The following is a 25,231-nucleotide window of genomic DNA, read 5'->3' on the forward strand; positions in this document are numbered from 1 at the left end:
AGCTCAACCGATGCGTTCAAGTGAATCTGCGGCGATGTCACAAGTCAACTCCGGGATTTATGGCGTTAAAAACATGCGTGTGACATCTGTTTCACCTTTTTGCACATTTCGTGATTTTTTTTAACTCTGTATGTTTTCCTCAAACCATGTTTTTGTGATACGCACACAGAAACATTTAACCCGGCAACAGTTGGAAAATCTGCATTCTGAAAACACCTTTTCTATTAAATTGGAATTAATTATTCCTACAAAAGTGCACCATCGTGTGTAAAATCATAAAGTAACAACTGCAAAAGACTCTGCAACAGCAGTTAAGTAAGAAACACTTGTATTTTCGTCTGACACGTCTGGGCACGTTACAGTTGCAAACAAACTCTGTCATCAACCTACAGATCTGAACCTTGTTCATGTCAACCGTGTTATAATGTGCCACCTGTTACAGTCCAAACAGTAAGACAAAATGAGACACTGAACATTAAACATCAGAAGAAATACACTATTTTAAAAATCATCCTCCAATTCAGAACTTTTGTTCAGACAAGATATTGTGGCACTGTACATAATTACGCAAATAACTCAGAAGATTGGCACTAAAACGTATTTTATGGATGTGCAAATGAGGGAATCTCTTCAATTTTCCTCCACTGTTGTTTCTAGACTCGCCACTAGGCGGCGCCCTAGCAGAGCCAAACTCGTCTGCAGCAAACATCCCCTGCACATGCACGTGTGTACAATAACCCTAAATTAAAAACAAACAAAACTAGTAAAATGAGATGAAAACACCACTAGTTGACAACCTCCTCATGCAGTTCTTGGCTAATGTTTTGGCTCCTTTGGTATAAAGACCACAGTGTTTTAGGGTCCTGTTCTGTCTTCCAACATCCCGTTGCAGCTTCCACAATCCCAAATCCACCCCGTCCACAGCAGCAGTGGTGCTCTTGAGCTACTGTCCAGTTGTCATCGGTGAACTAGTCCAGTAACAGTAGTTGTTGCTCGTCCGGGGGCTCCAGTGGGTCCTGAGCAGGTAAGATCCAATTGTCAGTCTTTGACTAGTCTGTAAATGTGATGCTGCGCGCCGTGCTCGCTGGTGGACACCTCAAAGACGTAAGCTATGCACAAGAGGGTCTCCAATGTGTCCCTGTTAGTCACCACCTGTGGACAAACACAGAATGTCCCATTCAGACATGTTCCACAGAATCCCTCCCTTATTAAATTTGAGAAGAAAATGCTGTTTATGGAATTTAGTTTGGGTCAGAAAAAAAGTTTAGGTCTCCCCCCCCCCCCCCCGTCACAGCGCTGAGGGGCTCGTACTGTAAACCAGGGGATGATGAATTGTGATTGGCTGACCACTGGTCAGAACCTTCCGTTATTCTAAAACACATTTGTACCTGCAGATGCAGCACGTTCAGAACAAGCACAGTGATTAATAATTGTGCTGAACTTAACATTTGTTATGCGATGCTTATGGAGCGAGCGTGCAGCGGCAGCTCGGTCTACACACATCTGCGGTGTATGTACATGCACATGCGTGTGTGTGTGTGTGACTGTTAATGTGCAGTTCATGGATAATATGAGCTAAATCAGCCCATTGAGAAACCTAATGACATGCTGCCCTGTAGCCGTCAGTGTGGGCTGAATATAGTCATTGTCCCTTGGCAAGTAGGAATGCAGTCTCCAATGGAAGGGACACCAAAGTCTTTGAACCCTTGTGTTGAGGACCACTTTGTTACTATGGTGACGCACTCCTCTCTGTTCCCTTTGCTCTCTTAGGAACACACCATCTCATTCAGTAAAGTCCAGCGAGCAGCGGAACGAACAAGAAACCGTAAAGATGTTTAAAGATGCTGAGCGGGCGAAAATCTTGTTTGACACCGTTTCCAACGGTGGGATCCCTGCGAAGACGCCATGAAGGTCAAAGAAAACACCAGCACCTACTGGACATCCGGACCAGTGTCCGCTATCACAACTGCAAAGTGCCAGTTAAAGAATGAAAAACAAGAAGATCCCACTTGATTGGAAGCATAAACAGAACAATATCAGGTTAAAGGTGACCAGGAGACATTGGATTGATTTTTATTTCCACGTTTTGTCAACAGTCACTAAGAGGGGGTTTGGTAACTGATGGCAGGCTGTGGAGAAGGATGCACTACGGACCAGAACTCCATTAAAAGGCACCCTGAGCAGATATTGTGGTTTGTTTAAGTCAAACTGGGTTCACACCAGCTGTTGATCTGTCCGTGATGTCACCACTGGCTCAATGTAGAGGTTAATAACATGTCACAACAAATCACTGTCAATGCTCAGATTCTACACTGTGGGAGTTGGTAAAACACACTCTCACACACACACAGTGCCTCTCTGCTGTGGCCATGTGTACCTGCAGGATGGTGAAGTTCTCCAGTACGCTGTTCATCATATACTTCTCTGGCAGGTGCTTCAGCTTGTGGATGAAGTTGATCATGTATTCACATAAAGGGGAACGATGGATGCGAAACATGTAGCGTCCGTTCTCGTAACGTGCGTACTCTGTCTGAGGACACAGAGAGACGACACAATGAAAGCACGAAACCCGATATGAGCGCGTATACAGCGCGCAAAGACCATTTAAAAACATTAAAAGGATGAAATTCTAAAAAAACAAACAGGGGACACATATTCCACTAAAACCCAATTATATACATTGGATATCTATGTGATAAGCTATAATCTGTGTAATATTATACACCTAATGCAGCGGGTGGCACGCCAGACATGACAATAAACATATTTCTTGTGACAAGCATAATCAAATGATGAGGCCATTAAATATCATGTGGCCCGCTGGAGCAAATGGCCTTACCTACGGATGTGTGTATGTGTTTATATTGTATAATCCATCAGCAGCGGAAGGGCCACTATTGTGTCTGCTTAATGGGAAGTGGCAGATTTCATAAATCACCGTGGTTTCCTGAACATGTATCATTAGTGATCAACTAGAATCCATCTCCCACATAGAAACTCCTCTGGGTGTCACAAAGGTCACGACCTGGTGATGTTGAAACCTTCCACTCCCACCCAAAAAGGTCACAGGTTGTGATGTGATTTATTTTATTTTATTTTTTTGATTGTTGTAGCTTAGTAGAACTTAACAGGAAACAATTAAAAAGTGAGACGTGTTCAGGGAGGATTAAGCGTGCCGGGAGGGGTTTTCTCAGCAGAATTATTATAAAATTATCCTTCATTATCTCTCTCTTACCTCCACTTTCTCCACCACCTGCTTTCCAAAGGAGCAGACTTTGGTGGACGAGGTGATAATCGTGTTCTCGGCACTCTCGTACTGACTTGAAACGCCATAGAAGGAGTTGCTGTCATCCTGCAGATTAACACTAAGATCCGCCTGGAGGAGAAAAACACAGCCGGATCATCTAACAGGAATATGCACCTGTCAGGATACCTGCTTAAGAACCCTCAATGTGGAGGAGCGACAGTTGGCTCTTATGTCCCAGTTTGTATCAGCAGTGCTTCACTTAACAAATAAAACCATATGTAAACTTTGTAAAATTCACTCAGCATCGCTGACGTAGCAACGCAGCAACTTTGCTAGCAATAATTTTGCTGCAAGTTGCAGCTTCGCCAGGATGTGAATGCAAATCCAGCTGCCTCTGGTCTCTCCGTGGGTTCAACTTTAAACAGAGGAAGGTATAATTTCATTTTAAAGCGGGCTGAAGTGTCTCCTCTGACAGCCGGGCTGTTTTACCTTTTCCCCTGTCAACCTCTCATCTCCTAATAGGCCATTGAGACACCACACAACCTCCTCTCATCTCTTCATCACCACGTTCATCTTCATCCCTTGCTCATGTAATTTCTCTATTTGTCTTCATCCCTGGGGCCTAGTGACCCTCCCCGAACCGCCATTCCCTGCTTCCCTAACAGCCTGCGAGGGAATTCATCCAATTACAATCATCAGCGTGCAATTGGCTGATTAGATCACAGTGGGCAGACTGTCTGTGTAACAATTTAGCAGAGCCAGCTCAAATCGGATTCCCTCGGCACTTCAAAGGCGTGAAACAATCTGTTAGGACAGGGCCACAGGCTCTGAGGGGGAGCGGGAAGGTGGGAGGGGTGGGGCAGCCAGCGGCCGAAAGGGGCTTTTGCTGCAAATTCAATCTAGAATGCCATAGCTTTGAAGGTGGGCCGGCTGCCTGTCACCGTCGCCATGCCAACCTCAGCCTCAGCACACCCCAGAGTCGTGACCTAGCATGTGGCTATATACGAGGGCGCCAGCATTAACCGGCCTCTGCTCATCTTTTACAGTGGCGTAAATAAAAATATTGTATTATCAGATGTGTCGAGGATTTCATTCTGCCCATTTCCATAGCCGGGGGGGGCTTTTTTTTTAGCTGTTCCTCCCATTAGCGGTGCTGAAATGCCCGACGGTTGAGGAGAATTTCTGTGTTTGGTCATGGATGCCTGGGGAATTGCAGGATCCCCTTGGGACACAATAAGTTGAAGGGGCTGAGAGGGGACGGCGTTATGAGCCTGTTTTCCTCCTCAGAGGGGCCGCACATGTCATAAATACTGACTGCACAGGCTTTGACACAAATCCGGAGTGTAATATTTCACTGATAAATAACTGGCTGAGTACGTGGCCTGTAACTCCCCCCCGCCATCACACAAATGTTGTTCTCCTGCTTCTGTCTCTTGCTCTTCATCCCTGCTTTTGTTTTCCTATATATCATGCGCCAGGCTCACTCGTCTCCTTTACCGCTCGCCTCTAAAAAAAGGACAAAGCTTGACTGGCTGCACTGCTGTCACTCACTGGCCCGCAGTGAATAACGGGACAGTCGAAGATGTGAGAAGGGAAACGAGAAAGCTGCCGGGTTTATACTGCTGGGATGTTCTTTGAACCTGATACTCCAAATCTTTGGCACTGTCATGGGTGTTATTTAAAGAGTTCTATACAGGATCTCAGCTCAACAAGTTCAGACATCGAAGCACATAAAAACAGAGATGCTTCCTAATGTCACCAAGCAGTAAAGCTTGGATGTCCTTTCCCCCACAAGCAAACATCGCGTGTGATTTCACCGCCTGCAGATGTGCAACCGTCTTTGTGCTGGACCTGAATGACTCAAACAGCCCAGCTGACCTCTAACTCTTGAGTCGGGCCATAAAGCCGGAGTGTATGGGATCCCAGTTAGAATATATCTAATAAATGAACTCTAATCTCTTACGCAAACTGTCAAATTTAAAAGTAATCACTGACTCCTGATTTCTTCATCACAAAACAGACCTCATGACGCACAGACAAGTGCTGTAGAAATCACGAGGAGGCTTCCTGCACCGTTGTGAGAGACACACAACAGCCTCTTTCTCGTTTACGATCTGCCCCTCCTGATCATTTGTGACCGGATAGATGATAGCTCACAATACTGTTATTGAATTTCTTCAAATTCGCATCACACCGGTGCTTAATTTAGATATTATTTCAGTAAAAATTCAACTCTACTTGTGCATCTCTGTGCAGTGGTGAGTTGTGGATATTGTATGTTTGTATGAGCGTGTATGTTTGGTGTGTGTGTGTGGGGGGGATCTATAAATAAATATATGAAGGAGGGGCATTAGAGTTGGCCTGGGGTGTACAGCCCAGGGACAGGTGGCTGGGCTCACATTTCCTCCGGTGAAAGATCAGGGCTGCCACTCTTACAGTGTCAAACACACAATCGAGCTCACAAAACAGACACGACAAAATTACTCGCACCGGACGCAGACCAGTGCTGCTCTGGACGACACGTAAATACACCAGTAAAGTTCAAACAAGGAATTTGCATCTCTTCTTGTCCTAAATGTCTTGTCTTAACCCACAAAGCTTAAGCTAAGCTAACACGGTGTGTTAACACCACCGGGCCATTAACGGCTAACAGGTGCTACAAAACATTAACAGTATTCATAGCACTCTCGTTCACCTTCAACACTTGTGGAGGATCATACAAACCACCCGACAGTCTATGTGATGTTATACAGTTTATATCAGGAAGTTCAGGTGAACACCACCAGAACTTGGTGGAAATATTTGACTCAGGAGGTGATCTGGCAGGCTAAATGAGAACGTATATTTTTAAAATTAGCCTCACCCAGAACTTGACCAGGAAGAAGGCATTGTGTGGCCCTTTGTCAAACAGCTCCTTTAGGCCTCCCTTCTTTTCAGGGAACTTGTCGTAGATCTGCCTGATATCCACAGATTCCAGGAAGGGGTCGCTGTAGCTCGGGTTAGACTGGCCGATGTGGACAAACAGGTGTTTGTTGAACTGGAGAGACAAACATGCTTATGGAAAACTGGCTAGACTGGACCTTCATTAAATGCTTTTGTTTAATTTGAAGGATGTAATATTAAAAGGAGGCAGACGATCTGTCTGGCATTTATTGCTTATGAAAACTGCGTACTAAAACACAGTTTTGGATTTAAAATAGGCATCGTTGAGACCGATGTGCAGTTGTGTGCACGTGCTTTTCCAGGCAGAGTTATCTTCTGCCTTCTCCACTTACAGTCTCTGGATCCTGAGGTTGTTCTAGAAAGGCAGAAAACTCCAGCATCCGCAGTTTGGAGCTGGCAATACTTCTGCCCTGCCAAGGGGGGGCACCGGGAGACATGGAGAGCCCCGCAGTGCTTTCATAACCTGCAGACGAGAGGGCGCCATAAGAGTTAATGCGTGGTTTGAATTTAGCAAAGTTGAATATCAAATATAAAGTCAGCATTTTCTCTGAGCTTTAACAAACTCTTTAACGTGAGCCAAGTTGTCTCAACATTGTGACAGCAGGATAGCCCTCTGTCAACACAGCGCAGGGAGAGAGCACCCACCTGTTATGTGGGCCGGGCCGGACGCTTGCATGGCATAAGTCTGCTGGGAGAAGGGCTTAATGCTGGAGAGACGAGACAGACAGGGGGAGAGGCATGTTATGTACCATCTCGGCCTCATGACCCCGTCCTGCACACTAATTGGACTGGCTGACCTCTAAACGCGGCGAGCCGCTCACTGATCGTCAGACAGCTGACGTTTCGTTATAATTGAGCTGCTACGTAAGACTTTCTGCTGAAGTAACCTGATTGCTAGTCATCTTAGCACATGATGAATATTATTAATGGACACTGGGGAATTTAAGACTGAGGGGAGCTACTTACTCTTCGTGACCCCCTGGTTGTCCTGGAAGAGCGCCGTGCCAAAACTAAGGAAACAAGAGTCCAAATTTAATGTAGTTCAGTTGTGCTGTATTTAGAAAAAATTATAAATCTAAGATATTTAATGTAAAAAGTTACCATATCATAGGATTTTTGATGTCCATGCAAATGTGCAACTAATAAAGCTACCCATTATTTTAGAAATGATTTAGTTTAAAGTTCATGGACCCTAAATCCATTTTAAATTTTGTGAAACCTTAAAATAGTTCCAATTTAGGTTCTAGTAAAAATGTGGGGGGACACTGATTAAAGACTCACCCCCCCAGGGGCAGGGTATGCTGGCCTTGACAGGCCCTGGAGAGCCATCTTGTTCTGAAAAGCTGTGGGAGAGACAATCTGGGCTGAGGACATGGTGGCCATACTCTGCAAGGCCTTTTCTTTGGCAGCCTGGTCCTGGAGAAGGACAGAGAGGGAGCGTAAGACCAACAGACAGCAACGCAAAGGAAGTGCACTCACCAGACTCCATTTAAGTCAGCGATCCACATCACGGGCCACAAATCAGTGCCCTTAAAGGGGAATTGGAGGGCTGGGGCTAGCTTGCATCATTAGGAGATCCCTGCCAGCCAGAGGCCCGAGAAGGTGATATTACAGTCGAGGACTTTTAGGTCAAGCCTTAAGTTTATTGCTTTGGCCGGGGCAAGCTGGTGATGACAACTAACTTCTGTCAGAGGTCATACAGTGTGACACAGAAGGCAACAAGGTGATATGTTAATATGCTGATAATTGCATCAAAAATGGGCAAAGTCTAATGGAATAAAGTGATCTTATTGTAGTAGTATTGGCATTTTCTTTTTATTCCCAAAACCATTCCTTTCCAAATCCCAAAAGACAACAAGTATTTGCCGCCTAGCCCTAATGGGCAAGGCCAGAGGGTGCATTCTTCTTCCTGGAACTGGCTAACACAAGGGCATAGCTGAAATATTGGGGGGGAGGGTGTTCATGTGGCAGAGATCTCAGTTACACCGAAGACTTATTTAAAAAAGCCCGTCACAGGGTTGGCCCCTGTGACTGATGCTGGACCCTGCCAGCTGAACCCTCATGGCTGCCATTCAAACGGAGGGAGAGTCCTGTTGCCTGCTGTGACTGGGAATATATGCAGGCATATGTGGATGAGAAATGTAAAGTGAGAAAGTGCTGGGAGGTCGGGGATGTTCACACTCTAAGCCCACCATAAAGAAAAACCTTTATTGAGGCATTTGCCGGAAGAAAATAGTAATCATAATCATACACCTTTGCATTTAGAGGGCATAATGATGGTGATAATTTATCAATGACAACATGGCAGCCTCCTAACCTGCACTGATTGGAGTGTGCAATCAAAAAATATGTTTGCTTTGCTCCTTTGTGGTAACAGAAAGCCAATATCTATGACATCAGTGATGGATGCTGGAATTTTTTGATAAAAGACAAGACCCGATAATAAGAGAGAATGAATCTCTCTTTTCATTAACAGCTATACAACATGATTAGAATCAACCTGGCTCTCTGTGTACAGGCACCATCATCTGATTATAAACCACAAACCTGCAGGAGTCAATCAAGAAAACAATAAACTAATTGTGTCTTCCATTCATCTGATTTGATTAAAAGCGATATATCTCACCAGTTTTTACTTAAGCTAATCAATTAAAAATCAATACTTTAAAACATTGACTGAGTAAAGGGGGAGAAAAAAAAAGCGTTGACTCACGTAGCGTACCTTCAGCTTCACTTGGATCTCTCTGGCCTTCCGCCGGGCCAGAACCTGGATGTGACTAGATACCTAAAACACAGGGTGTAGAAGACGCGATAGAGTTAACGCGTGTTTATGTTTCAATGTGTAGGCTACGCTAAAGAGAGATAGTAGCTTTGACTATGGCTAAATGTGGAAATCTGAATGCATTTGTGCAGAAAGCATCTCCTCCCGACACCAATGACCACATACTGAAGTCTCAGAGTCGGGTTCTGTCACCTCAGGCACTGATTTCACAACTGTCAATACTTTTACAGCTGTTGAACGCGTGTCCCTCCACTTTAAACTGTCGCGCTATCCATGTCTGATCCCAACACCGACCTCCTCTCATTTCCCCCCATCTCTTGTCACAATCCTGCCAGATGACTTAGCAGGCGCTCGTCCTCGCCACATCCATCACTACCCATACATCAGTCTTTCCATATCAGGTACCGTAGTGAGGATAAAGTTCCAAATCCCTCGCCCGTCCCACCTTCCCACCACCAAACTGTCCAGCTTCTTTTCCCTTCTAACAAGCGGCGCATCCATGAGGTGGTGAAGAAACACCATGGACACATGATCCCGCAGCATCTGTGCGTTGGGCTGTGGCCCTGAATCACTCATCATCTCCAGCCCTCCACGCTGGAGGGAGCGAAGAGTCAGGTGCTACTCGGGGTGTCGCGGCATCACTTAGCAGGAGAGGACATTCCAAAAATAGGGGGCAGGTTCCAGTGGCATGAGGAGAGAGCATACCTGCTTCCTGGTCCGCGTCTTCCCCGTCCGAAGTTTGATGTACCGAGCAATCAGCTCATTCCGTCCTGTTAGTGAGCAGAAGACAACATTTTAGGTGCCATCTCTCTCCACCCCCTGAAATTAAAACTTTTAATTGATTTTATTTCATTTTCTCTTAAAATAATCTAAAAAGGTCTATTTTCTTTTGAAAAAACGGAAAATAAAGTTCATTTAAGGTGTAAATAAATAAACAAATGTAAAAACTAATTTTTTTCAACGCAAAGGGTGACATGATAAACATTATTCAAATATATCTGTACGTGGATGTAACGATCTTTATTTGAATCTTTGCATTTCGGTTCAGTATCCAGTATTTGTGAAATATACGTGCATATTAGGAAATGTAAATACAGCTCTAAGTTAAGGCTGTCAAGTTTGTCAGCGCTGAAAACTGCAAATACATCACTAAGTATATACAAATGTGTCTGAGGCCTCGCGTCCCGAGCCCCGGCCCCCTGAGTGACGGCTGAGCTTCAGTGACTTGCACACCGCCGCCGCTGACAGACGGGTCACACAGGCAGAGCAGGTGGAGGCTGCGGCCATGCGATCCTGCGCCCAGACCCATGACACAGGCCGCTGACCGGAGCAGGAGGGGGCTGTCTGGAGAGGCGGCAAGGCAGCTGGTGTGTATGTCAATGTTTATGGAATATGCCTTTATGCTTGCCCATAAATCTTGAGCTTGTTCCCCTCCATCTATATCCAGAGTCTAGAGTTACAGTGGAGGACAATATGCCCCCCCCCCCACGCGCACACACACACACCACGATGCTGTGCAGCCAGTTTGATGAAGAATTTCAATACACACTTAGTCAAGACACACACGTGTTTCAACACTGTTGCATTTTTGAAAGTTGGTGTTCAAATTTTAAGTAGCGAAAATTTCATTTCATTTAAGATCTTTTGACAGCAGAGAGAATTATGACGAACGGCTGGTAAAAATGATGTCATACATTTGTAAGTAAGCCTATATGATCTATACTGGTTTATTTATATCACTCTCACACCCACTAGACCACACACACTTGCAGAACTTTGCACCACCTCTTAAAAACAGTCATTTTTCCTCTCGGTGCTGCACATCCATGTGAATCAACATACATCCTGGAGCACATGCGTCAGACTCTCCCTTACACAGTGACACCTGGGTCAGAATGTAGAACACTCACCAAATGACTAATCATGTGACCCACAGCGATGAGCTGAGAAAAATAAAAAAGGCTTGGACAAACCTTCGCTGGAATTTTAGTGAGTCAATGGAATATTTGTTGCCGGGTGGAACTTTCTATAGTAGCTGCTGAAGTTTCAATGTTTTCTTTGGAACTGATAATAGTTTAAAAATGTGCAATTTCCACATTAAGACCAAGTTGGCAGTTTAAGTGATAATTCAGCCGTTTAACACTTGCAAACACACAGAAGATATGAAAGTGATTCATCAAATGTCCGTTTCATTTTATATAATACTCGCTCCCCCAGACTGCTTGGTTTTCCTTTCAATTCTCTAACTGTTCATCAGCAGTTGCCGGTCAACCAGCACTTTTCTTTACTTCGCCAAGGATTAAAAAGTACATTCCCCACTCCAGTCATCTTCAGACTTTTGAACGTTTTCATTGTACAATTTGACCTCAAATTATCATTTTGTTGTCTTTTTGGATTTTCTCACATTACAACAGCGACTTCTATTTATGCGACATTTATCCTTCATAATCCTCCATCACTCCAAAGTTTCCTTGTAAATAAACCATTATCCTATTTTTTTTTTTAATTTTAAAGAAAAACTGCATGTATTATATGGCTTCTAAGATGCTCAGAGGATTGAACATATGTTGTTGTATCAGATGCCTAGCCGCTCCTTGTGCGGCTGCTTGGGGAAGAGCGCTTTCAAAAATAACCTCTAACGCACCCATGAGATCATAGAGGAGACTCGGTCACACAACGATGAGACTATGATATGTGAAGGGAGCAGCAGAGCGCCTCTGTGCCAACCAGGGCTGCAAAGATGTTAGCCGGGATGTTTTGCTGTCGTTAAAAAGATGATTGTATGGTATTCCATAGAGGCTATTGTTGAATTTCTTTTGGCCGTGGTTACATTTGTGCAGATACAGATGAGAGGCAGCTGAGTGTGACTGCAGGTCAGCATAAATCAATAATAACACTGATACATGGTGTTAGGAGTTGCCATTCCCGGTCTTACGGAGCTTTTTTATAACTCACTGGAGTCCAGAGGAGGAAGGTCAGAGGGGGCAGGCCTGTGGGTCCCTTTCAAAGTCAACCTCTGGGCCTCGCTGGGCTGTAAATCTGTCCATCCCCTCGTGGTCCTCAATGGCCTGGTTTGCTCCCTCTCCTCTCTGCCTCAGCCTATCGCATTCTTGACATTCCTTTGGTATATAGTGACTGGGCCAGGTCGGGTCCTGCATCTGCTAGTTTGAGCCTTTGTGTCCAAGTCATATTTGCGTGTGGAATGAAGTAATTACTTCCTGAGACAGGGTTGTGTAGAAGTCATATTTGCGTGTGGAATGACCTCATTACTTCCTCAGACAGTGTTGTTTACGTAAGCGTTCATCACCATATTCCACACATCTCACAGATTTAGTCATTAAAGCGTGCTGATTAGTGCACAAACTCAATTAACACCATGAGGGGCACAGAAATCTCTGCACCGGTCACTCAACACTAGTCCACACAATCTGTTGTGCTGCCATTACATTTTCCACTTTTTACCACAATTTTCAACTTTAATAGAGTCACATCTATAGTTTTCCTTGCATGTAGAGTTTTTGAACAACCTGAAGCACAGGCTGACCTGCAGCACTCTCTGACGACACATCTGCCAGCCACGTGTGCAAACATCTGTTCAAGAAAACAAAAGCACATTTAGACTGCAGACATGTCTTGGCATGCTTTCCTTTTCCTTTCAAAAGATGGCTCTTGCCTTTCTGAGGTCTGAAAATACGACTCTGTCCAACCTAAAGCAATCACACGTGTCAAAGAGTGAAGCCAGGGGAGGCGATAGAGACTATGCAGTATTTGTCTGCGGCTGCCAATATTTTGGTGATGCACATGCACGTTTTCCAACTACCAGATGCTGTAAGCGATGCAGCAAGAAGAGCTGTCAGTATCTGGATAGAGTGGAATAAATACGATACATAGCAGCAAAAAGGTCGTTTTTCTTGTTTCCTCTTTAATAATATTTCAATGTTCTGTCACACTGCTGTCCTTTATGCTAACACTTTATGACAGAATGATGTAGCTTCAAATTAGAAATAAAGTTACAGGTCTTGTGTCCAGTTTGCCTATAAATAACTGAATTATATTGCATCATCTTAACATGGGATCCATAACCTGAAGTATCACCCATGTTTATTTTGTTAATTATCTGGTAATCAGTAATACTGGTATCCCAGCCAAATGATATAGTATTTCCAGCAGAGGGGTAAATTTAACAGATGTCATGCTATATTAACACAACCAGCCACAAATGTCTTTGCAATTACCAAGATTTATGCAGGAGGTAGTTTACATAGAGCAGATCAACAGATGTCTGACCTGTCTGGACCCCTCTGCCTTCCACCATGCTTAGCTGAGATGTGGAGATAAAGAGACAGTGACAGCTCAGTTACACGGCTCATGGCGTCTTATTAAATACACTGTGAAATACTGAGAAGTTCACACACAACCGCAGGGACTGACACGGAGTCCAGATTCTGTGGGCTCATATTCGGGAGATTATTTCATTGAAAACACTAAAACGAACGTCGAGTCCTTCCAGAGTCTGAAGATTGAGGGTCTGAAGGTCACCGTCGGGATCGTCCTCCAGATCAGATGACGCCCCCATCGAACCCTGGAACACTCCCTCGATCCCAGAACAGATGCTTAAATTCTATTAGATGGACAGTTCTGTTACATTTAATGTGAAATACTTGAATGTTCTGACTTTTGAAGATACTCAGTATGAGTAATTAGTTTGTTGTGTGTTAACGCAGCTCTTTAGGTCAACTCTGAAGGCTCCAACACCAAAGCTGGACCATTCAGGAGACATCGCTGTGACTCCAGCAGGAACAGGCTGGAAAACTCTTTCATATGTAATTTGCTCATGGTAATTATGGTCTGGAATGAAGAAAATTTATGTGTTTGTTTTTTTGTAACTTAAGAACCCGCACTTTTACAGCAAAATGTTATGGTATTACGAATAAACACTCGACCTGTCATGACTAAACCCATGCGGGAAAAAGTTCCTGTTCCCATGAGACATGGTCACAACAGAGGAAACACAGGCCCCGGTTGTTTCTTAAAGGTCACCAGATCAAGGTCGCTGGTGATTTTCTCCCTTTACTGTCAGAATTTACGCCACCGTGAGGAGTCACCGTTGCTTTTAAATGCCCTTTACACCAGAATCTTAATGAGACTTTAGATATGAACAGATTGGCAAAACCCCACATCCGGTTGCGAAGAAACTTAGCGGGGCCATGATTCACTGAGTAGGTCTTCTTTGTTCTGAGCAAAGAGGAAAACAGGCCACCGTTGAGGGAAGCATTACAGACATTATCCACAACACAAACACATTTTTCCCGTCTTCTTTTGGGTATGTCCGTAAATCAAGTGTGTTGAAACATGCCATATAAAACCTGGTGTGCTACAATTTACAAAACATGGAAAAATCAGTTCTAATGCAACATCAAAAACAGAAAACTGCAATTAAACCATCTCAGGGCTTAATATGACAGGAAATAATGAGGAAGAATTGTAATATTTCCAGTGCCATGTTGACGTATGAGAGCTGTCAGTGTGTGGGTTTTCTCTGTTCTGTAATTTTGGACTGCTTCGCCATTATTGCAGCATGAAGTCTTCAGTAAGAAGACAGGGCACATCTCATGCTGAGAGCCACACAAGGCAGGAAATGTTTTCCTTGGCAGATGCATGTCGAATTACTGCTGGAGCACATAAACGCCACAATATCCGTGACACCATCCTTAATAAGCGAGCTAATACGTGCGTTGACTAATGGGCACGAGGGCCGCCGCCATAACCGGCTTTATGGGAAGAAAATGTAATGAATGCATGGGGAATATGGGGTGAAAACATGCTGCTCGGTTTAGGAATTTACAACTGGTGCAAGCACACATTCCCTTTGTTTGACTGCTTGGAGACTCAGTATCATATTGTTTTGCGAAGAATGGCATTCATTCCGAAGGACCTAAAATTCAGGGTATGCCAGTCTCAGCCAGCACAGAGTTATTTTCACAGTTTATTTTGTCTATGTTGCCATATATAAGCCACGGTAGGAGACAAAATAACATTTCTAGAACCATCAAGCCATCACTTTTCACCATTCCTTGTATGCCATTAGAGATATACTTAACTGATATTTAATTTGCCACCTGATTTAGGACCACCCATCAGCAATATAACAACATTACCGAAGCTAAAGCCATTCAAAGTGGCATTACATTGATTCTGGTTTCCTGAATGACTTGAGTTGTTGGCCAATTATAACCTCAGGGGTGGTGATAAAAGGTGAGGAGGGCACTAGGAGCTGCGAGGTAAAGGCTGGATGAAGGAGGAGTGAGCGCTGTGTGAGAGGGTGTTCAGGGAATGGCAGCACATTGGGCCATGCCTCACCTCACCTCATGTCTCAAGTCATATATGAGGACTTGCCAGAAGGTTCCTGCTTCAATGGAAAGTGGCTGGAGGTCATTGACAAAGAGGCCAAAGAGACAAATCTGATACAAAGTCATATAAGAAAGGTAAAAATCCTGAAAAAAACCCTTAAGTGACACATATTCACAAACTGGGGACAGGTGTGACAAAGTTCGAGACACCACCACCCACCTTGGTGTTTATTTGTCCACCCATCCTCCTCCCCTGGAGGCACTCAAAGGGTAAAAGTCTATTCTGGTTTAGGGTTACAGCTATACTGCCTTGAACCCCTGGGCTCCTGAGTGCACATGCCATTCCTTGCGGGCCTATGAACTCCCTGGCGTGCATCACCTGCCCCTGACCCCCACAGCGCACAGCGCAGAAGGGGCACTGCAAAGGGGCACTGCCAAAAAGTACACCACCTTTACCCATGCGGCCCCTTATTCCCGTGACAAAGCGTCACCCATCTTTATGCTATCACTCCCCGGCTTTATACGGTTTAAGTGCCAATCAGAAGACGGCCATGACCTCGATGCACAGCTAAGCGAAGCAACTACTAACAGTTAAAGGAGCTGTCTGGCACAGTGACAAAATGAGGCGATGACAAGCCGCCTAATAGAGCCCTACCTCCATCTGTCTGTTTCCCAAATACCACATCACCCATCAAACAGACGTGTAGGAGGGCACACGACTGCAGACCTGTCTTGTTTCCAAACGTCAGCAAGATTTCAGGGTCTACAGAAAATATCACTGGTTTGGTTATGGTGATGTTCAAGATTCACTGAAGGAGCTGCTTCGCTGAACCTAAAATAAAAAGAGTTCCTGATTACAGTTATTTAAACCATTGGCTTGGCAGATCAGAGCGCAGCACACCCTTAATTCATTTTGACTGCATTTACACTACACCTGTGGTCAAGCGTGATCCGCTGCAATCTGAATCCGAATTTTTGTGCCAGGTGTTCAAAATGGGACCAGTGATCTGGAGCCAAAGACCAAGACCAAGTTGAGTGATTGGAGGGGGGTGAGCTAATTTGGGTAACGAGAATGTTGTAAAGGTCTCTTTACAATCACTGCCAGTATACAATTGTGGTTCAGTTATTTATAGGCCACAGGGAAAAAAAATAAATTAGACAGACAGACAGACAGACAGACAGACAGACAGACAGACAGACAGACAGACAGACAGACAGACAGACAGACAGACAGACAGACAGACAGATAGACAGATAGATAGATAGATAGATAGATAGATAGATAGATAGATAGATAGATGGCTCAAAACATTCCAAAACCAGAATGCCCCATTTATTATTTCATTTATTATTTCTAAGAGCTCAGTGGTCTCCAGTATTCTCATGTGAAAGACGTTTGGGTCAGCCGGGACTGTTCTTGCAGCTGGATGTCCAGAGGAACAGCTGGTGAGAGAGGTAACTAAGAAACCAAAGATCACTCTGACTGAGCTCCTGTTTGGAGACGGAGACTGTTTCATGACCACTGCTGCAGGTCGGATCCATTTATTTCTACACAGATGGACTGATGAAGCTGCAGAACCATCTCAGAACTGAACCGAAGAAATAGACGGGACCTACATGAGTGTGACAGCAGAGGGCCTGAATACTTCCTGTATGGTCATCTGATATTTCAGATTTTCTTGTTGACTAATTTGCGAATGGTTCAAAAATCCTGAGTTTGGAAATGAGTGTAGCTAGATGAGGGAAAATTTTCCCCCCATTTATTTTGGCATAAGATTTCGCCATAAGAAAAAGTGAAACATTTTAGAGGGTTTGAATACTTTCCCTACCAACTGTAGAGAGACAATTTAAGTGTAAGCACCTGTTTCTGGCAAATCTTACCATTATACTGTACATTGGAGCTGACAGCTGTGCAAAAAACAGCTGTGTGTTTGTGTGTGTGTGTGTGTGTGTGTGCGCGTGTGTACATGGGATTAATGGGAGATATTGCAGTGCAGATGTCACTAATATAGCACATTGTACGAATGTTTTGTTTATGTTTTATTAGAAACGGCCCTGACCTCTAACCCCATCCCATTGCTTGTTTCCGTGTTTTCTAAATATCCCATTCAAGAAAAAACGTGACCGTACCGTACATCTTGCCTTCATCAGAGAGGATGATTTTCCTGCGGCCACATGGTGGGTAGATAGCTAGAGCTTCCTGGAAGCTCTGCTCAATGTCCGGGGCCCAAACCCCCTCCGCATCATTCTCCAGGGGTTTGTCAAGTGCGTCCCCCAACTCCTCACTCCCACCCCGGGGGGAGGGAGCCGGCACCCACTCTGCAGACGTGGTGAGATGATGGGAAGAGGACCAGGGAGCAGCGGGCGGAGGGCCCGGATTTGGAGAAAAGGACTGAAGGACAAAGGAGGGAGTTTGTAGAGGAGGGGGTTGAGAAGGTGAAATCCAGAGATGCCGTGATGGTGATGATGACAGCAGCGATGAAGATGGTCTGGAAGTGTCACCGCAGCCCTGACAAAGCAAAACGAACACAGAGGAGAGACAATTGAAACAGATTTCAAGCGCCACAACGGCTTCAGAAATAATCAAACTTCAAGCATCTTGTGTTTTGGTGATGGCAGGAGGAGCAGCGTGTGCAGGAGGCGTCTGATGTCACCAGTTTAAGAGATGCATTAAAGTGGGATCACTGGCCTCAGACACACTTGGACACACATGCCAAGCAGGATCATACCAGGATATTAAGGCCAGGAGGCTTTTCAAGCTGCTCCTTTCCTTTACCTGTATCACAGCTGACCGTTTTATTAAACACAGATATCCAGAACTGAACTGACTGTTTCAGGTGGGGGGAAGGGGGGGGGGTGCCGTGGTCACATGATATTCCAATTGTTCTTTCCGACATCAAGTTCCACGGGAAAGACGGCATTGAAAACACATCAGCTTCATATCCTGTTTTGCCCACAGCGTAAAAGTTGCTTAAGATGTGCTCACGCTGCTCATACATACGTCTTCTGACGTCTTTCCTTTTCGACAAACGTGTGGGAGCAAACAAACGCGGACGGCCGGAGGATGACAGAGTCGTGAGTCAGAGCTCGCCATTTTCCCATCGCCACGAAACTGTGTTTGCATTCATAAAAAAGACAATACAGAGAAGCGGCGGCTGTTGCGTCAGATCTAATCCCAAACACGATGCCGATGTGTTGCGAGAGTGATCAGGATATCAGTGCGTTGCCGAGAGTAAGTAAAGGATTTCTCCACCAGGAGCACCCCCCAACTTTCCTCTGAGCCCGCTGATGTTTCACCACAATTCCCGCGAAGCGTCCCGCCAGTCGTCTATTATGCACATCCCCGTCTTTCTCACACACACGTGCACGTTTGCAAACAGATGTGGCGTCCGAGCAGGCGCTGATACAGGAGAGAAGAGCTGATTTATCTAAAGTTAATTACAGCAATATGTCATAAAAAGGAAGAAAAAATAAAGTTTCTCAGTTAATCTGAATAATCACTTGATTCAGGTGATTTCATGAATACTTTAAATGAAATAATGTATTATTACATTCAAAATTATTACAACATGACAATACCCTAATTAGACAAAAAGCACATTTTGAAAGACATTATAATTATTACATTGGTTGATCACTTCATTTAGTGATTAACAATAAACATTTCTGATGAATCAATATTTTATATGTGCTGATAATGAGAACAGATTATAACTGATATATTAGAAGCACCTGTTAGGCCTTGCATGAATGCAATATGTAGTAATAGTGAATTAATTTGCTTTATGTTTTACTGTTTTGAGCTGAAAATATGCACGATTTTAAGCTCTCAGACATATTATAATAATAATTATAGCCTGATAATTTAACTGGTGCAACAAAAACAGGTTAACCAGCAATCAGAGAGGCTGGTAAAGTTTACGTGGAAAAAAATGTTTAAAAAAAAAAAATCAGTGTTACGTAGGAAGTCCTTGGTATTTTTACAGCTGTGGTAAAATGGTCTACATGCATTTAATTGTGAACTGAACGCGTGTCTGAAGACGCGCAACTGAAATATCAAAACGCAGGAATCAGAGAGTGTCAAATTCAAAATCACAATTTAGCTCAGCGGCTCAGCTTTCACGACAAAGATTAACTCATCTGAATACAACTTTTCTTGAGGGGAAATTAATTCAGAACCTTTCTGGGACACGATCCAATGAGCATCTCTGGTCTTGGTCTTGAGCTGCTTGACAGAGTGTCAATGGCTCCAGTGGAAAACACAACTTTGTGGAATCATTTCAAACAAAACTCAAAATTTCCCATTATTTTCTAGTCACTTTAAAGCCCCCCCACAAATTAAAACCAGCTCAGATCTGTAGTCATAAATCATTTGAATCCTGGCCTGCTTGAGCGACCAAGAGGTTAATTAATGCAAGTCATGCCTCAAATCACCCCCCCTCCCACTCCCCCACCTCGTCATCTCTCGCCATCACCTCTCTCTCAGTCTAGACCAGTCCCTCATCCTACCCCAGCGAGGCCCCTCTTCTCTGGATCCGCTCAACAGGATAATCCCCCAGCTGGTGCTGTGGTTGGGGGGCCACGTAACCCTTCAACTACCCCCGACACAACTGCTCTCTCTCTCTTACACACACACACACACACACACACGCACTGAAACAACAGACACACGGCATCAAATGATAGCGAGGAGGGGCACTGACAAAGAGCGGGGACCGCGCATATACATCACTCATCACCAGCCACAGATGCTTAAACACACGCTGGCAGATGCTCTCTGAGCAGGTTCACGCTCACGACGGCCACAGGCGTGCACGTTTCATGATGCTGCATTCTCAAATCAGGGTTATGTTTAGTTGCTGTACTACACTCGATTCGTTGAAACGCATTCAATAACCAAGCTGAACATTTCTGTTGAAACAGTTTAAACACGCAGTAAAGGTGCTTTATTGTTTGAACAAGTGTGCCGTGAACACACCAGACCTAACACTCAAATCGGACAAAAACGCGAAGGTCAGAGGTCAGCGCCTGTCAATATTTGTGAATAAGTAAATCTGAGAGTCCACAAAACCTTTATTATCCGTTTTTCTTCCAAGAAAAGAAACAGTGTCTCCAACTCGTGCTTGTATGACTGAACGGGTGCGTGTGGATGAGTGTGCCAGCGTGTGTGTGTGTGCGTGTGTGTGTGCCTGGTCACAATCTCAGCTAATCACGTTGGGAATGTAAAAGCAGGAAACGGTTTGAAAGGAAAGCTGCAGTATAGGATCAAGCTCTGCAACGGAAAGCTGTGATTTGTGGGGTTTTTTGTGAGCGCACGTGTTCTCTGTCCCACTGGGCTGCACCAGAGGGAGCCTCCAGGCGCAGCATTTTACACACATGCGGAATTCTGCAGTAATTCGACATCGCGCTCATGTGCAGGCGCCGTTGTGCACACGTCACTGTGAGGAACGCACGCATGTGTTTCAGACACATACGATGAGGTGGGCGCCAACAATTTAAAAGCTTTTTAGAATTAAATTTTGAATTTTAAGTAGATCCAACTACGGGGAAAAAAGGGAAGGGAAATGCAAGTGAACCTGACTGGGGAGTCAGTGTGGACGTAGCTAAAGTGAGTCAAATTTATTTTATTGAATATTAATTCAAGTGCCACATTTCTACAGTACAATATGTATCCAAGGTGGAGAGTGGTCTTCAGCATTTCCACTTGAACGTTGTCAGAAACACAAAAACTTGAATTCTACCAGGAGTCTCTTCCTGCTGGAAGTGTAAACGAGCGCCGACAAGTTTTCCTTGCTTAATTCAATGAGACGCTTTACGATTAAAGGTGCCCATTTTTCATCATTATACAAATCCAGCGGGCGGCCTCCTCATCTAATGGCATCCAGGGAGAGCAGAGGGTCTATCAGATCAGCTCCTGAAATGCAGCTGAAAGATCCATCAGACTGGCTGCAATCAATGGACAACACACACACACACACACACACACACACACACACACACACACACACACACACACACACACACACACACACACACACACACACAGGCGGGTGCGCGCGTGCACAGTGTTGTCTGTGGAGAGGAAAGGGGGGGTTGCAAAAAGTCTTTGTTCTACAAGGCTCACATCAGAGGTATTATTCATTTCTCTCGTGCGAGCGGAGGAGGAATGATCGCTATGTGGGATGAGCGCAGCGAGAAAAAAAAAAACTCCTCCACTGCACAGAGGACCTGTCTCGGAACAGCTCAACACACACAAACACACACCCTCGCAAACATGGCTGAAACACAAATTTCCTTTTTATTCAGCTCCCCTCACTCACCCACACAAACATACACGTCCACCTGAAGGCCCCGTCACTTCCACCCACCACTCACAGAGCAAACAGCCTCAGAGTTCACGCTGCAATAAAGTTCATCCGCCTGAGACAACACTGAGCATAAAGCCTGGAAAAGAAGGGCCAAGGCCTGGAAAACGACCCCAAACGGATCTCGCCTGTCCCAGATTTCAGAGGAGCCTAAAACAGGTGGGTTTTTTACCTCCCACCCATCACCCCTGCTCCATTCCACCTGTTGCCCCTGACAGAAAACACTCCTCTCAGCTGCCCTCCGGGACAACTTAACACACAGGCAAAAACTCCAGCACACACACACACGCACACACACCCTGGCAAACCCCATGGTAGCCATCTCGAAACCTCAGAAAATATTCACTCCTACTCTGACTTTTCAGCTATGTGGTCGTGCAAGGAGCATTTAATTAAATATATCCTACACTGTCTCCAATGTCAGACACACACACACACACACACACAGTTTCCTTCAAAGTTTTACAATTTCTCCCAAATGAAATTTGTGTCATTTAACTTGTGGACTAGTGTGAATGCATCCGATCGATCTGGAACTTTCCACCGGTTTCACACCTCTGAGGTCATCCCGTGGTTAATAAAATGACCCGAGCAGGATTAATTATTACTAAAAAGAGAATGCCCTGCCTGCCAGTTACTCTGCATTGTCTCCAGAAAACATCCAAGACACATTAACAGCAAAACCAACTCACCCTGGGAATGATTAATTCCACTTCCTGCAACAACGTCGCTCCTTATTGTCCACGTCAGCCATCGCTGGATTCATCGGAATATAACCAGGGTATAGCGGAATTAAATATTTCTCCCAACACTAATTTCCTGCTCTACACATCTGTGGACCTATATGACCCATGTATATGATTACATCATTATATTATCATCTTTCCAACTTTATGATTTTCCAGTGATATATTTTTTAAGAGATAGAAACTTACAGCAGTAAACATAAACTTTCTGAATTTTAAGCAAAAGCTAGTTAATTATCTGCAGAATCAATATATTAAAAATACTCTGTCTTCATATGAAAGAAAGGGTTAAATCAAAGTTACATCACAAAAGCAGAATTAAGGATTTCTTAATAGAATTTTGACAACAAAGGATGTAATTTTTAGGTTTATTTCCTAAGAGTTTTCTTAGATCTTCAAAAATATAACTTTTTAAAGTTCTCATGACCCCAAAAGGCTCATTAAAAGTAAAAGGATTATTATTCTGTGTGCTTTTAAGCCTTAAAAGTAACAAATCACCTCATTAAAAAAATACATTTGCTGTCAGAAAAGCAGTTTTCTCATATTTAGTCATGACGGAGCCTAAAAACACTCACACAGTCCAGTTTCTGTACTAACTATACGTACAGACAGATAATACTCTAATATTTATTATGTTTCACTGCGATTTCCACTTTAAATAAGTTTAATCACAGATCTACATTTCCAAAATAAATCATGATTCCTCAAAAGTTTGTAGTTGAAATTTGGGCCACTCTACCCACAATATTAACGCAACGCACATATCAGGTCCAAATATCCACTGTGTCAGCTTCTTTCCTTCAGATGCTGTTAGAATCTATCAAAGCTCAAAGTTTGAAATGACGCCGCGCTGTTGTGCGCCATTAAACAGGTGTTTTAATTACCCAAAGAACAATATGCAGCCGAAATCGCGTCCAAAAATGTCGATCTGTGACACAAAAGTGGGTTAATAAAGGCGCTGTTTGGATTCTGTCATGTTTCCAGGGTCAAACTTTCCCCAGATGGCCGCAATAATGTTCGACCTGACGGAGGTGACGTTTTGGTTTTCCACACGCAAAAACACAAGCGGAAAGTTCCGGCAGCGGCTCAGGAAGCGCCCTCGCTCCGGCTCTGGAATTACGGAGGGAAAAAATGCAGGAATCCGGGCGAAACAATGTGAAATATCTGAGGAATGTTTTCCCTGACAGTTAGTGGGAATGATTCAGGGGGGAATGCGCAGCCAAGAAGCGGCTTTCCATCCTCAGAGTTGCGCAGGAACAAACACTCAACACGCAGAAAACATCCTTGTTTTGGTTCTTAAATCACATCGGAGCTTACCTGGAGGGAACCTGGAGAGTCTGACAGGCGCGCAGCTGCAGCGAGATTTGACTTTCTAAAATTCTTATTATTATAATTATTTTAAAAAGAGCTGGAACTCTGTCCGCTTCTGCGTTTTTCTTTTGTTTTCTGCTGCTTCGTCTCCTTCCCGGAGTCGCCTGTTTGAAGCGAGAGGAGGGCAGGAATTTCAGGAATTAGCCGTGGTATGACATGAAGCCTGGAAAAAAGCTCGAGAAAAAGACCAAGGGAGAGAGAAAGGAGGGGAGGGGAGGAGAGGGGAGGGGAGGGTGGTGGGGAGGCAGGTCTGACCGGACAGCGCGTAACCACGACGGGGGTGTGGGGGGAGAGGAGGGGAGGGGAGGGAAGGAAAGGGTGGGGGAGATGGACGGAGAAACGAGCAAAAATTAAAATAAAGAAATGGGAGGTGGCGCGGTCAGCTTCAATCAGCCACATGAACGCAATGTGTGGAATATGGACGCGATTTGACCCCTTTCCCCCTTAACAAGGAATATATTTTGTATTTGTAGAATTTTGAAGAGCATTGATGTTGACGTGTATTTATTTGTGGATTTGGCTGCATAGATAGTTGACTAAGTTGGTAAGGCTGTAAAATAATCACCCAAAAAACTACCACTTTTATCAGTTTCACCTCTGTCAAACTCTGTGATATAATGTAATTAAATTACTTTACTACCTAAAATCTGGTTTCATAGCTAGACAATATAATTGGATTTGTTTGTTTAAGGGGAATGTATACATTAAAGTGATAATTTTGCCATACTAGTCGTATTTACTAATTTGACAATATTGCCGGCTCCACTGTAGAGCTGAACTTTGGGAAACTGGGTAACACCGCGCTCTAGCGGACACTGTGGGTACTTCGGGAATTCAGACCTCGTGATGACGCGGTCAAGGATTTTTATTTTCTGCAGGACACGAATGAACAAATCAGTAAAATAAAATAAAATACATTTTTAAAGACGACCTGTGATATTACAATTAATTCACGTTTCCCCTTTTTGTGGAAGTTATTAGTTGTGATTTACAACTTGACCCGCCCAAGAACGTCTTTCTTGGTTCTTTAGACGTGTTTTTCCTGCATTCTGCACTTTTAACAACTTATTATTTGAAAATGTGCACCGACCATTTAAGGTCTTTTCGAGATGGTCATCTATGGTTGCATCATCGTTTGTTTTTAATGTATTTAGCCTCATGCATGTTGCAACGCGTTGGAAAATTCATGTGATCAACCAAAGGGGGCAAATACACTATAAGTATGTTTACAGCGCCCCCCATTGAGTACTAGAACAGTGTAACAATTACAACCTGTTCAAGCGTCTTTTTACGATGCGCTCCAAGACGCTACATCAAGTAATGAAAGTATTTAAATATTTCTTTAGAAGTACTATTAGTTTGCACAGTTAAAACTGCATCTGAACACATTCGGGACAAAAGAAGCGGTATGTGATGGGAGGGGAAAT

At 44.1% G+C, this 25,231-nt stretch overlaps 1 protein-coding gene across 3 annotated transcripts; it reads right to left on the minus strand.

Moving 5' to 3' along the window:
* Nucleotides 1-311: 311 nt before the first annotated feature.
* LOC101062842 (transcriptional enhancer factor TEF-3) lies at nucleotides 312-23,995 on the minus strand. 3 transcript variants are annotated; one of them, XM_029841224.1, is made up of 12 exons: nucleotides 19,502-19,657; nucleotides 17,453-17,831; nucleotides 9,678-9,742; nucleotides 8,904-8,975; nucleotides 7,472-7,606; nucleotides 7,157-7,200; nucleotides 6,836-6,897; nucleotides 6,523-6,653; nucleotides 6,111-6,284; nucleotides 3,236-3,376; nucleotides 2,378-2,530; nucleotides 312-1,152 (listed from the first exon to the last, which is right to left on the minus strand). In XM_029841224.1, exons 1-12 carry the CDS (start codon nucleotides 19,526-19,528, stop codon nucleotides 1,039-1,041), a joined length of 1,497 nt encoding a protein of 498 aa, XP_029697084.1. In that variant the 5' UTR covers nucleotides 19,529-19,657; the 3' UTR covers nucleotides 312-1,038. The 3 variants fall into 3 exon arrangements, with proteins under 3 accessions (XP_029697084.1, XP_011605757.1, XP_029697085.1); XM_011607455.2 differs by lacking the exon at nucleotides 19,502-19,657 and adding an exon at nucleotides 23,751-23,995 and having other exon boundaries at nucleotides 1,017-1,152; XM_029841225.1 differs by having other exon boundaries at nucleotides 1,017-1,152; nucleotides 8,913-8,975; nucleotides 19,502-19,664.
* Between the last annotated feature and the right edge of the window lie 1,236 nt (nucleotides 23,996-25,231).

Source organism: Takifugu rubripes, chromosome 9 (genome assembly GCF_901000725.2).
Source record: "Takifugu rubripes chromosome 9, fTakRub1.2, whole genome shotgun sequence".
In the NCBI taxonomy this organism is placed as follows: Eukaryota; Metazoa; Chordata; class Actinopteri; order Tetraodontiformes; family Tetraodontidae; genus Takifugu; species Takifugu rubripes.